Source organism: Chamaea fasciata, unplaced genomic scaffold (assembly GCF_029207755.1).
Source record: "Chamaea fasciata isolate MVZ Bird 193981 ecotype frontalis unplaced genomic scaffold, bChaFas1.0.hap1 SCAF_662, whole genome shotgun sequence".
NCBI lineage: Eukaryota > Metazoa > Chordata > Aves > Passeriformes > Sylviidae > Chamaea > Chamaea fasciata.
In genome coordinates this window covers 45,467-58,413 of record NW_027094747.1, presented here as the reverse complement: position 1 = coordinate 58,413, position 12,947 = coordinate 45,467, and the positions used below count along the sequence as shown (strand labels likewise).

The 12,947-nt window shown below is 58.7% G+C and overlaps 1 protein-coding gene across 1 annotated transcript; it reads left to right on the top strand.

Moving 5' to 3' along the window:
- Positions 1-189: 189 nt before the first annotated feature.
- Positions 190-10,993, top strand: ERCC2 (ERCC excision repair 2, TFIIH core complex helicase subunit; the record flags this gene model as incomplete). Its single annotated transcript, XM_066209101.1, is given in 14 exon segments — positions 190-459; positions 461-539; positions 1,602-1,671; positions 2,272-2,341; positions 2,723-2,824; positions 3,622-3,685; positions 4,269-4,390; positions 6,030-6,122; positions 7,149-7,160; positions 7,162-7,222; positions 7,648-7,718; positions 9,031-9,174; positions 10,265-10,408; positions 10,630-10,993. Coding segments are annotated over 14 exon segments (1,395 nt in total), but the record flags the coding sequence as incomplete, so codon positions are not given.
- Positions 10,994-12,947: the final 1,954 nt, after the last annotated feature.

Genomic DNA, 12,947 nt, shown 5'->3' with positions numbered 1-12,947 from the left:
CCCCCAAAAACGGAGCTGGGACCCCCAAAAATGGGTTTGGGACCCCCAAAATGGGATCTGCACCCTGAAGAATGGGGTTTGGGGGGTCCCTGGGGGGTTTTGGGGGTCCCAGGGGTGGTTTTTGGGGTTTTTTGGGGTCCCCGGGATGGTTTTTGGGGTGTTTTTTTGGGGTTTTTGGGGTCCCCGTGATGGTTTTTGGGGTGTTTTTTGGGGTTTTCAGGGTCCCTGAACCCCGATTTTCCAGGCTCTGCGCCGAGCGCCGGCGCTGCCTGCTCCGCCCCCTCCCCATGGGGGGGGTTTGGGGGGGTCCCTGGGGGGTTTTGGGGGTCCCAGGGGTGGTTTTTGGGGTCCCCGGGACGGTTTTTGGGGTGGTTTTGGGTGGTTTTGGGGTCCCCGAGCCCCGGCTTGGCCCTGTGCAGGTTCTGCGCCGAGCGGCTGCACTCCCTGCTCCGCACCCTCGCCCCTCCCCGACGTCGCCGACTTCTCCCCCATCACCCTCGTGGCCAATTTCGCCACCCTGGTCAGCACCTACAGCAAAGGTGGGGCCCCCGGACACCCCAAAATAACCCCGGGAGGGCCCCAAAATAACCCCAAAACCGGCCTGAAAATAACCCCAAAATAACCCCAAAAAAACCCCAAAATCGGCCTGAAAATAACCCCAAAATAACCCCAAAACTGGCCCCAAAAAGACCCCAAAATAACCCCGGGAGGGCCCCAAAAAAACCCCAAAAAAACCCCAAAATCGGCCTGACAATAACCCCAAAATAACCCCAAAACTGGCCCCAAAAAGACCCCAAAATAATCCCAAAACCGGCCTGAAAATAACCCCAAAATAACCCCAAAACTGGCCCCAAAAAGACCCCAAAATAACCCCAAAACCGGCCTGAAAATAACCCCAAAATAACCCCAAAACCGGCCTGAAAATAACCCCAAAGTAACCCCAAAAAAACCCCAAAACCGGCCTGAAAATAACCCCAAAGTAACCCCAAAAAAACCCCAAAACCGGCCTGAAAATAACCCCATAATAACCCCAAAATCGGTCCCAAAATAACCCCCAAAAAAACCCCAAAACCGGCCCCCAAAATAACCCCCAAAAAACCCCAAAACCGGCCCCAAAATAACCCCAAAATAACCCCCAAATCGGCCTGAAAAAAAACCCAAAATAACCCCAAAACCGGCCTGAAAATAATCCCAAAATAACCCCAAAACCGGCCCCAAAATAACCCCAAAATAACCCCAAAAAACCCCCAAAAAAACCCCAAAATCGGCCCCAAAATAACCCCAAAATAACCCCAAAACCGGCCTGAAAATAATCCCAAAACGACCCCAAAATCGGTCCCCAAAGTTCCCCCCAAAACCTCCAAATTCTCCCCTAAAACCCCCAAAATTCCCCCAAAAAACCCCCAAATTCCCCCCAAATCTCCAAATTCTCCCCTAAGACCTGAAAATCTGCCGTCCAAAATCCCCCAAAAAACCCCAAAATCCCCCCAAAAAAACCCCCAAATCCCCCCAAAAAACCCCAAATCCCCCAAAAAAACCCAAAATTCCCCCAAAATCCCCCAAATCCCCCCAAAAACCCCCAAAATCCCCAAATCCCCCAGGTTTCACCATCATCATCGAGCCCTTCGACGATCGCACCCCGACCATCTCCAACCCCGTGCTGCACTTCAGGTGGGCTTGGGGGGGGTTTGGGGGTTTTTTGGGGGAATTTGGGGGTTTTTTGGGTTTTTTTGGGGGGATTTGGGTTTTTTGGGGGAATTTTGGTTTTTTTGGGGGGAATTTTGGTGTTTTTTGGGGGAATTTTGGGGGTTTTTGGGGGGAATTTTGGGGATTTTTTGGAGGCATTTTGGGGTTTTTTTGGGGGATTTGGGGGTTTTGGGGGGAATTTTGGGATTATTTGGGGGGGTTTGGGGGATTTTGGGGTTTTTTGGGGGATTTTGGGGTTTTTTTGGGGGGGATTTTGGGGATTTTTTGGAGGGATTTTGGAGTTTTTTTGGGGGAGGATTTTGGAGTTTTTTGGGGGAATTTTGGGGTTTTTTGGGGGGAATTTTGGGTTTTTTTGAGGGGGATTTTGGGGTTTTTTGGGGGGATTTTGGGGTTTTTGGGGGAATTCGGGTTTTTTTGGGGGGTTTTGGGGGGACTTTTGGGGGTGTTTCGTGAGCCCCCCCTTGCTGTCCCTGCCGACGAGGCTTTGGGGGGATTTGGGGAGGGGCTGAGACCCCCTGGGGACCCCAACCCCCCCCTGGGGACCCCCCCAAACTCCCCCCTCAGCTGCCTGGACGCCTCCATCGCCATCAGACCCGTGTTCGAGCGCTTCCAGTCGGTCATCATCACCTCGGGGGTGAGAGACCCCGAAAGTGTTCCCCAAAATACTCCAAAATATCCCAAAAATACCCCAAAATACCCCAAAATGCCCCAAAAATATCTCTGGGACCCCCAAAAATACCCCAAAATACCCCAAAACACCCCTGGGACCCCCAAACGTCCCCTCATCGTCACCTCGGGGGTGAGAGACCCCAAATATCCCCAATTCTGCCCCCAAAATACCCCAAAACACCCCAAAAATACCCCTGGGACCCCCAAAAATACCCCAAAATATCCCCAAAAATACCCCAAAAATCCCCCCCAAAACACCCCCAGCAGCCCCCAAATGCCCCCCAGCCCCCCCAGGCCCCCCATCACCCGCAGCCCCCTCCCCTCTATTCCTCCCCTCCCCCCCCAGACTCTGTCCCCGCTGGAGTTTTACCCCAAAATCCTGGGATTCCGCCCCGTTACCATGGCAACCTTCAGCATGACCCTGGCCCGGGCCTGCCTCTGCCCCATGGTGAGGGCCCGGGGGGGCTGGGGAGGGGGCTGGGGGGACTCGGGGAGGATTTGGGGGGTCCTGGGGGATTTGGGGAGGGGTCTGGGGGGATTCGGGGGGTCCTGGGGGGTCCTGGGGTTCTCAGGGGGGTCCTGGGGGGATTTGGGGAGGGTTTGGGGAGGGGTCTGGGGGGATTTGGGGAGGATTTGGGGGGTCCTGGGGGGTCTCAGGGGGGTCCTGGGAGGGTTTGGGGGATTTGGGGAGGGGTCTGGGGGGATTTGGGGGGTCCTGGGGGGGCCTGGGGTTCTCAGGGGGGTCCTGGAGGGGATTTGGGGGGTCCTGGGGGGGTTCGGGGGATTTGGGGAGGGGTCTGGGGGGATTTGGGGAGGATTTGGGGGGTCCTGGGGGGTCTCAGGGGGGTCCTGGGGGGGTTTGAGGGATTTGGGGAGGGGTCTGGGGGGATTCGGGGGGTCCTGGGGGGACTCAGGGAGGATTTGGGGGGTCCTGGGGAGTTCTAGGGGGATTTGGGGAGGGGTCTGGGGAGTCCTGGGGGGATTTGGGGGATTTGGGGAGGGGTCCTGGGGGGTCTTGGAGAGGTCCTGGGGGGTTCTGGGGGGTCCTGGAGGCATTTGGGGAGGGGTCTGGGGGTCTCAGGGGAGTCTCGGGGGGGGTCCTGGGGGATTTAGGGGGTTCTGGGGGGTCTCAGGGGTATTTTGGGGTCTCTGGGGGGGTCTCCGGGGGTATTTTGGGGGTCCTGGGGGGGTCTCAGGGGTATTTGGGGGTCTCTGGGGGTCTCAGAGCCCCCCGTGTCCCCCCAGATCGTGGGCAGGGGCAACGACCAGGTGGCCATGAGCTCCAAGTTCGAGACCCGCGAGGACATCGGTGGGGCTGGGGGGATTTGGGGGGATTGGGGGGATTTGGGGGGGGTTGGGGGATTTGGGGGGATTTGGGGGAATTTGGGGGGGATTTGGGGGGATTTGGGGGGATTTGGGGGAATTTGGGGGGGGTTTGGGGGGGATTGGGGGGGATTTGGGGGAATTTGGGGGAATTTGGGGGGGATTGGGGGGGATTGGGGGGGATTTGGGGGGGATTTGGGGGGATTTGGGGTCTGGGGAGGGGTCTCGAGGGGTGTGGGGGGAATTTGGGAGGGATTTGGGGGATTTTTAGGGGATTTCTGGGGGAGATTTGGGAGGAATTTGGGGGGATTTTGGGGGAAATTTGGGAGAATTGGGGAAAATTTGAGGGATTTTGAGGAATTTTGGGGGATTTGGGGGGAATTTGGGGGCAATTTGGGGCGATTTGGGGGATTTTGGGGGATTTTAGGGGAATTTTGGAGGGATTTGGGGGGGATTTGGTGGGAATTTCGGGGATTTTGGGGACATTTTGGGGGTCTCTGGTTTTTTTTCGGTTTTGGGGGGCTCCCAACGACCCCGAATTCCCCCAAATTTCCCCCCCCGACCCCCAGCCGTGGTGAGGAATTACGGGCAGCTGCTCCTGGAGCTCTCGGCCGTGGTGCCCGACGGCCTCGTGGCCTTTTTCACCAGCTACGTTTACCTGGAGAGCACCGTGGCCTCCTGGTACGAGCAGGTGGGACCCCAAAAACACACCTGAGACCCCAAAATACCCCAAAATACCCCAAAATAACCCCAAAACCCCTGAAAATAACCCCAAAAACCCCAAAATAACCCCAGAAACCCCAAAAATGACCCCAAAGCCCTCCCCTGTACCTGGAGAGCACCGTGGCCTCCTGGTACGAGCAGGTGGGACCCCAAAAACACACCTGAGACCCCAAAAAACCCCAAAATACCCCAAAATAACCCCAAAACCCCTCAAAATAACCCCCAAAACCCCAAAAATGACCCCAAAACCCCCCGAAATGACCCCAAAAATGACCCCAAAGCCCTCCCCTGTACCTGGGGAGCGCCGTGGCCTCCTGGGACGAGCAGGTGGGACCCCAAAAACACACCTGAGACCCCCAAAAAAACCCCAAAATACCCCAAAATAACCCCAAAACCCCCCAAAATAACCCCAAAAACCCCAAAATAACCCCAAAATAACCCCCAAAACCCCAAAAATGACCCCAAAGCCCCCCGAAATGACCCCAAAAATGACCCCAAAGCCCTCCCCTGTACCTGGGGAGCGCCGTGGCCTCCTGGGACGAGCAGGTGGGACCCCAAAAACACACCTGAGACCCCAAAATACCCCAAAATACCCCAAAATAACCCCAAAACCCCTCAAAATAACCCCAAAAACCCCAAAAATGACCCCAAAACCCCCCGAAATGACCCCAAAAATGACCCCAAAGCCCCCCGAAATGACCCCAAAAATGACCCCAAAGCCCTCCCCTGTACCTGGGGAGCGCCGTGGCCTCCTGGGACGAGCAGGTGGGACCCCGAAAAACACACCTGAGACCCCCCAAAACCCCCCAAAATTCCCCCAGAATCCAGAGCCCCCCCCAAGACCCCCCAAAATTCACCCCAAACCCTTCCAGGACCCCCAAAGCTCCGTCCAAACCTGCCCGGGACCACCTCGAACTGCCCCCAAACCCTGCCAAGGGCCCCAAAATCCGGCCAAGACCCCCCAAAAAACTCCCTCAAGACCCCCCAAAAGTGACCCGGGACCCCCCAAACCACGCCAGGACCCCCAAAAGTGACCCAGGACCCCCCAAACCACCCCAGGACCCCCAAAAGTGACCCAGGACCCCCTAAAAGTGACCCAGGACCCCCAAAAGTGACCCAGGACCCCCAAAAGTGACCCAGGACCCCCCAAACCACCCCAGGACCCCCAAATCCTGCCCAGGACCCCCAAAAGTGACCCAGGACCCCTAAAAGTGACCCAGGACCCCCCCAAATCCTGCCCAGGATCCCCAAAATTGACCCCAGACCCCCCAGGGCATCCTGGAGAACATCCAGAGGAACAAACTCCTCTTCATCGAGACCCGGGGTCCCTCAAACGCCCCCAAATCCCCTCCTGAGACCCCCCAGGGCCCCCCCAAACCACCCCAGGACCCCCAAAATCCTGCCCAGGACCCCCAAAATTGACCCCCGGACCCCCCCCAGGGCATCCTGGAGAACATCCAGAGGAACAAACTCCTCTTCATCGAGACCCGGGGGTCCCTCAAACGCCCCCAAATCCCCTCCTGAGACCCCCCAGGGCCCCCCAAACCACCCCAGGACCCCCAAAATTGACCCAGGACCCCCCAAAATTGACCCCAGACCCCTCCCAGGGCATCCTGGAGAACATCCAGAGGAACAAACTCCTCTTCATCGAGACCCAGGACGGGGCCGAGACCAGCGTGGCGCTGGAGAAATACCAGGAGGTGCCGGGGGGCTTTGGGGGGGCTCCTGGGGGGGCTTTGGGGGGATCCTGGAGGAATTTTGGGGGGTCCTGGGCTGGTTTGGAGGGAGTTCTGGGGCTCCTGGGGAGGGCTTGGAGGAGCTTTGGGGGTCTTGGGGGGTTTTGGGGTGAGTTTTGGGGGTCTTGGGGGGGATTTTGGGGGTCCTGGGGGGGATTTGGGGCAGTTTTGGGGTTCCTGGGGGGGATTTGGGGCAGTTTTGGGGGATTTTGGGGTTCCTGGGGGGGATTTGGGGCAGTTTTGGGGCTCCTGGGGGGGATTTGGGGCAGTTTTGGGGGATTTTGGGGTTCCTGGGGGGGATTTGGGGCAGTTTTGGGGCTCCTGGGGGGGATTTGCGGCAGTTTTGGGGGATTTTGGGGTTCCTGGGGGGGATTTGGGGCAGTTTTGGGGCTCCTGGGGGGGATTTGGGGCAGTTTTGGGGGTCCCGGGGGGGGATTTGGGGCAGTTTTGGGGGTCCCGGAGGGATTTGGGGCAGTTTTGGGGCTCCTGGAGGGATTTGGGGCAGTTTTGGGGGTCCCGGAGGGATTTGGGGCAGTTTTGGGGGTCCTGGGGGGATTTGGGGGAATTTTGGGGCTCCTGGGGGGGATTTGGGGCAGTTTTGGGGGTTCTGGGGCAGTTTTGGGGGATTTGGGGTTCCTGGGGGGATTTGGGGCAGTTTTGGTGGATTTGGGGGGGATTTGGGGCAGTTTTGGGGGATTTTGGGGGGTTTTGGGGCAGTTTTGGGGGTCCCGGAGGGATTTGGGGCAGTTTTGGGGGATTTTGGGGCTCCTGGGGGGGATTTGGGGCAGTTTTGGGGGATTTTGGGGGGATTTGGGGCAGTTTTGGGGCAGTTTTGGGGGTCCCGGAGGGATTTGGGGCAGTTTTGGGGCAGTTTTGGGGGTCCCGGAGGGATTTGGGGCAGTTTTGGGGGGATTTGGGGCAGTTTTGGGGGTCCCGGAGGGATTTGGGCCAGTTTTGGGGGTCCCCCCACACGTCCCCCGTGCCCCCCAGGCGTGTGAGAACGGGCCGCGGCGCCGTGCTGCTCTCGGTGGCGCGGGGGAAAGTCTCCGAGGGCATCGACTTCGGTGAGCGGGGGGGATTTGGGGGGATTTTGGGGGGGAATTTGGGGCCATTTTTTAGGATTTGGGGGATTTTGGGGGAATTTTGGCGGATTTTGGGGAGGTTTTGGGAGATTTTGGGGCCATTTGGAGAGGATTTTAGGGGGATTTCGGGCGGATTTGGGGGATTTTGGGGGGATTTGGACAATTTGGGGGCGGTTTTGGGGAGCATTTGGGGGATTTTGGGGCCGTTTTTAGGATTTGGGGGATTTTGGGGGGAATTTTGGCAGACCTTGGGGAATTGGGAAGGATTTTGGGGCCATTTGGAGAGGATTTTAGGGGGATTTGGGGGATTTTTGCGGCGATCCGAGGGTTTGGTGAGGTTTGGAGATGTTTTGGAGTCAGTTTTGGGGGGTTTGGGGTCTCTGAGCCCCCCGTTTCTGCCCCCCCAGTCCATCACTACGGCCGGGCCGTGATCATGTTCGGCGTTCCCTACGTTTACACCCAGAGCCGGATCCTCAAGGTGAGGGGGGGTCCGCGGGCTGCCCCCACCCCAAAACCCCCCAGACGGACCCCAAAACCCCCAAAATGACCCCAAAACCCCCCAAAGTGACCCCAAACCCCCCAAAGTGACCCCAAAACCCCCCAAAGTGACCCCAAAACCCCCAAACTGACCCCAAAACCCCCAAAATGACCCCAAAACCCCCCAAAGTGACCCCAAAACCCCCCCAAAGTGACCCCAAAACCCCCAAACTGACCCCAAAACCCCCCAAACTGACCCCAAAACCCCCCAAAGTGACCCCAAAACCCCCCAAAGTGACCCCAAAATGACCCCAAAACCGCCAAACTGACCCCAAAACCCCCCAAAATGACCCCAAAATCCCCAAACTGACCCTAAAACCCCCCAAAGTGACCCCAAAACCCCCCAGAGTGACCCCAAAACCCCCAAAATCCGTTTAAACTGACCCCAAACCCCCAAAGTGACCCCCAACCACCTCCAAACCCCTCGGGGTGTTTTTGGGGGGGGGTCCCCGGGCTGCCCCCACCCCAAATTCCTGCTGGAATTTCTCCGGGGGCAGCTCCAGGTGTGGGGGAACACCTGAGGTTGGGACCTGAGGGGCTCTGGGAGGGTTTTTGGGACACCTGGGTGGGTTTTGGGGACACCCGGGTGGGTGTTTGGGACACCCGGGTGGGTGTTTGGGACACCTGGGTGGGTGTTTGGGACACCCGGGTGGGTGTTTGGGACACCCGGGTGGGTGTTTGGGACACCCGGGTGGGTGTTTGGGACACCTGGGTGGGTGTTTGGGACACCCGGGTGGGTTTTGGGGACACCCGGGTGGGTTTAGGGACACCTGGGTGGGTTTGGGGACACCCGGGTGGGTTTGGGGACACCTGGGTGGGTTTGGGGACACCTGGGTGGGTTTTGGGACACCTGGGTGGGTTTTGGGGACACCCGGGTGGGTTTGGGGACACCTGGGTGGGTTTGGGGACACCTGGGTGGGTTTGGGGACACCTGGGTGGGTTTTTGGGACACCCGGGTGGGTTTTTGGGACACCCGGGTGGGTTTTTGGGACACCTGGGTGGGTTTTTGGGACACCTGGGTGGTTTTTGGGGACACCTGGGTGGGTTTTTGGGGACACCTGGGTGGGTTTGGGGACACCCGGGTGGGTTTTGGGACACCCGGGTGGGTTTGGGGACACCTGGGTGGGTTTGGGGACACCCGGGTGGGTTTTGGGGACACCTGGGTGGGTTTGGGGACACCCGGGTGGGTTTTTTGGGGACACCCGGGTGGGTTTTGGGCTCTGGGGGGGTCCCAGCCCCGTTTCCCCCCCCAGGCCCGGCTGGAATTCCTGCGGGAGCAGCTCCAGGTGCGCGAGGGCGAGTTCCTGACCTTCGACGCCATGCGACACGCGGCGCAGTGCGTGGGCCGCGCCCTGCGGGGCAAGACCGACTACGGCCTCATGGTCTTCGCTGACAAGGTCAGCCGGGGGGCGCTCGGGGCCTTGGGGGCACTTGGGGGTCACTTGGGGGTCACTTTGGGGGCTTTGGGGTCACTTTGGGGTCACTTTGGGGTCAGTTTGGGGGGTTTGGGGTCACTTTGGGGTCACTTTGGGGTCACTTGGGGGATTTGGGGTCACTTTGGGGTCAGTTTGGGGGATTTGGGGTCAGTTTGGGGTCACTTGGGGGAATTTGGGGTCACTTTGGGGTCACTTTGGGGGATTTGGGGTCACTTGGGGGAATTTGGGGTCACTTTGGGGTCACTTTGGGGGATTTGGGGTCACTTTGGGGTCACTTTGGGAGGTTTGGGATCAGTTTGGGGGATTTGGGGTCACTTTGGGGTCAGTTTGGGGGGTTTGGGGTCACTTTGGGGTCACTTGGGGGGATTTGGGGTCACTTTGGGGTCACTTTGGGGTCAGTTTGGGAGGTTTGGGGTCAGTTTGGGGGGGTTTGGGGTCAGTTTGGGGGGTTTGGGGTCACTTTGGGGTCACTTTGGGGTCAGTTTGGGAGGTTTGGGATCAGTTTGGGGGATTTGGGGTCACTTTGGGGTCAGTTTGGGGGGTTTGGGGTCACTTTGGGGGGTTTGGGGTCACTTTGGGGTCACTTGGGGGGATTTGGGGTCACTTTGGGGTCACTTTGGGGTCAGTTTGGGGGGTTTGGGGTCACTTTGGGGTCACTTTGGGGTCAGTTTGGGAGGTTTGGGATCAGTTTGGGGGATTTGGGGTCACTTTGGGGTCAGTTTGGGGGGTTTGGGGTCAGTTTGGGGGGTTTGGGGTCACTTTGGGGTCACTTGGGGGGATTTGGGGTCACTTTGGGGTCAGTTTGGGGGCTTTGGGGTCAGTTTGGGGGGTTTGGGGTCACTTTGGGGTCACTTTGGGGGATTTGGGGTCACTTCAGGGTCACTTTGGGATCCCAGGTGTGTTTTGGGTTGTGTTTGGGGGGTCAGTTTGGGGGTATTTTGGGCCCCAGCCCCCCATTTTACCCCGTTTTTCTCCATTTTTTCCCATTTTTCCCCCATTTCCCCCCATTTTTCCCATTTTTCCCCGTTTCCCCCCCGTTTTCCCCCCGCAGCGCTTCGCCCGTGCCGACAAGCGCGGGAAGCTGCCGCGCTGGATCCAGGAGCACCTGCCCGAGTCCCACCTGAACCTGACCGTGGACGAGGCCGTGCAGGCGGCCAAGAGGTTCCTGCGCGAGATGGCCCAGCCCTTCCGCCAGGTACCCGATCCCGGCGGATCCCGGCGGATCCCGGCGGATCCCGGCACGCCCCGCCCCTCCCAGATCCCCCCCCGATCCCTCCCGGTGGATCCCGGAGCTCCAGATCCCCCCCCAGGCCCCCAGATCCCCCCCGATCCCTCCCGGCAGATCCCAGAGCATCAGATCCCCATCCCAGGCCCCCAGATCCCCCCCGATCCCGACGGCGGATCCCTTTTTCCCAGGAGGACCAGCTGGGGCTGTCGCTGCTGACGTGGGAGCAGCTGCAGGCGGGCGAGGTGCTGCAGAGGATCCAGGGGATCTCCCAGCAGCTCTGAGATCCCCGCCCCACCCCCAACGGATCCCTGGGATCCCCCCAAGGCGCCCCGAGCAGGGGGTGGATCCCTCGGGAAGAGGGGAGGCTCTGGATCCCCCCCCCCCCCCAGGGATCCCGGTGGGATCTGGAGCCCCCCCAACACCTGGAGGAAGGACTGGATCCCCCCCCAGATTCCCAGATCCCCCCCCCCGGGATCCCCCAAATCCCGTTTTTGTAAATCCCCCCTCCCCCCCCAAAAAAAAAATAAAACCGGATTTTTTTTTTCTCCCCTCCCCCCACAACGACTGCGCCCCTTCTTTGCCCTCCCCCACCCCCGGGACCCCCCGAAATTCCCCCGTTTGGGGTCCCCTCCCCCCCCCCCGAAATGTGGGATCCCCCCGGAAATGAGGGGGGGGGATCCCCGGGTTGATTTGGGGGGAGGGGAGGGCAGTGACCCCTCCCCCCTCATCTGCCGTGCCTCAGTTTCCCCCCGAGGGATTTTCGGGGGGGGGAGGGGTTTGGGGTTTTATTTTTGGGGGGAAAAGGTTTTTGGGGGGGAGGGGATTTTTTGGGGTTTTGGGGGGGAGGAGTTTTTTGGGGAATTTTTGGGGTTTTTTTGGGGAAAAGGGATTTTTTTGGGGGGGGAGAAAAGGAGATTTTTTGGAATGTTGGGGGTTTTTTTTAGGGGAAAAGGGATTTTTTGGGGGGGGAGAAAAGGAGTTTTTTGGGGGGAATTTTTCGGGAATTTTTTGGGCTAAAAGGGATTTTTTGGGGGGGGGAGAAAAGGAGTTTTTTTGGAATTTTGGGTTGTTTTTTTTAGGGGAAAAGGGGATTTTTTGGGGGGGGAGAAAAGGAGATTTTTTGGAATTTTTGGGGGGTTTTTTTTAGGGGAAAAGGGATTTTTTGGGGGGGGAGAAAAGGAGTTTTTTGGGGGGGAATTTTTCGGGAATTTTTTGGGGGAAAAGGGATTTTTGGGGGGGGGGAGAAAAGGAGTTTTTTGGGGGGAATTTTTGGGGTTTTTTTTGGGGAAAAGGGATTTTTTGGGAGGGGAGAAAAGGAGTTTTTTTGGAATTTTGGGTTGGTTTTTTTTAGGGGAAAAGGGATTTTAGGGGGGGGAGAAAAGGAGTTTTTTTGGAATTTTGGGGGTTTTTTTTAGGGGAAAAGGGATTTTTGGGGGGGGGAGAAAAGGAGTTTTTTTTGGAATTTTGGGTGGGTTTTTTTTAGGGGAAAAGGGATTTTTTGGGGGGTATTTAGTTTTTGGGGGGGGAGTGCCCCCCCTGCGTCCCTCCCGCGCCCCCCCCCGGGATCCCCCCGCCCCCCCCCCGTGTGACACCGGATCCCCCCCGGGAAACCGGAGCCGACCTAAAAATACCGGGGGGGGGGGAGGGGCGGGGCTGGGGACCCCCCCCCCAACCCCCCCCGGCTTGAATTGCCCTGAGCCAGCAGGGTCAGACCCCCCCCCAAACACCCCAGAACATTTGGGGGCTCCCCCTCCTTAATCCCCCCCCCACCCCGGAATTGGGGGCGTTGGGGGGGTCCCAGTGGGGTTTTTGGGGGGGTTTTTTTAGGGGAGCCCCCACCCCCCCTTCTTGATTTTGGGGAGGGGTCCTGATGGTTTTGGGGGGGGAGGGGTCCCGATTTTTGGGGGGTGGTCCCGGTAATTTTGGGGGTGGTCCCGGTAATTTTGGGGTCCTGCTCTTTGGGGAGGGGTCTTGATGGTTTTGGGGGTGGTCCCGGTATTTTGGGGGGTGGTCCCACTGTTTGGGGTCCCGGTATTTGGGGGCGTTCCCCCTCTTTTGGGGGTGGTCCCGGTATTTTGGGGGGTGGTCCCACTGTTTGGGGTCCTGGTATTTGGGGGCGTTCCCCCTCTTTTGGGGGTAGTCCCGGTATTTTGGGGGGTGGTCCCACTGTTTGGGGTCCTGGTATTTGGGGGCGTTTCCCCTCTTTTGGGGGTGGTCCCGGTATTTTGGGGGTGGTCCCGCTGTTTTTGGGGGTGGTCCCGGTATTTTGGGGGTGGTCCCGCTGTTTTTGGGGGTGGTCCCGGTAATTTTGGGGGTGGTCCCTCTGTTTGGGGGTGGTCCAACTATTTGAGGAGGTCCCAAAGTTGGGGGGTGGTCCCGCTCTTTTTGGGGGTGGTCCCAGTATTTTGGGGGTGGTCCCACTATTTGGGGTCCCCCTATTTTTTGGGGGTGTTCCCGGTATTTTTTGGGGGTGGTCCCTCTATTTGGGGGTGGTCCCACTATTTGG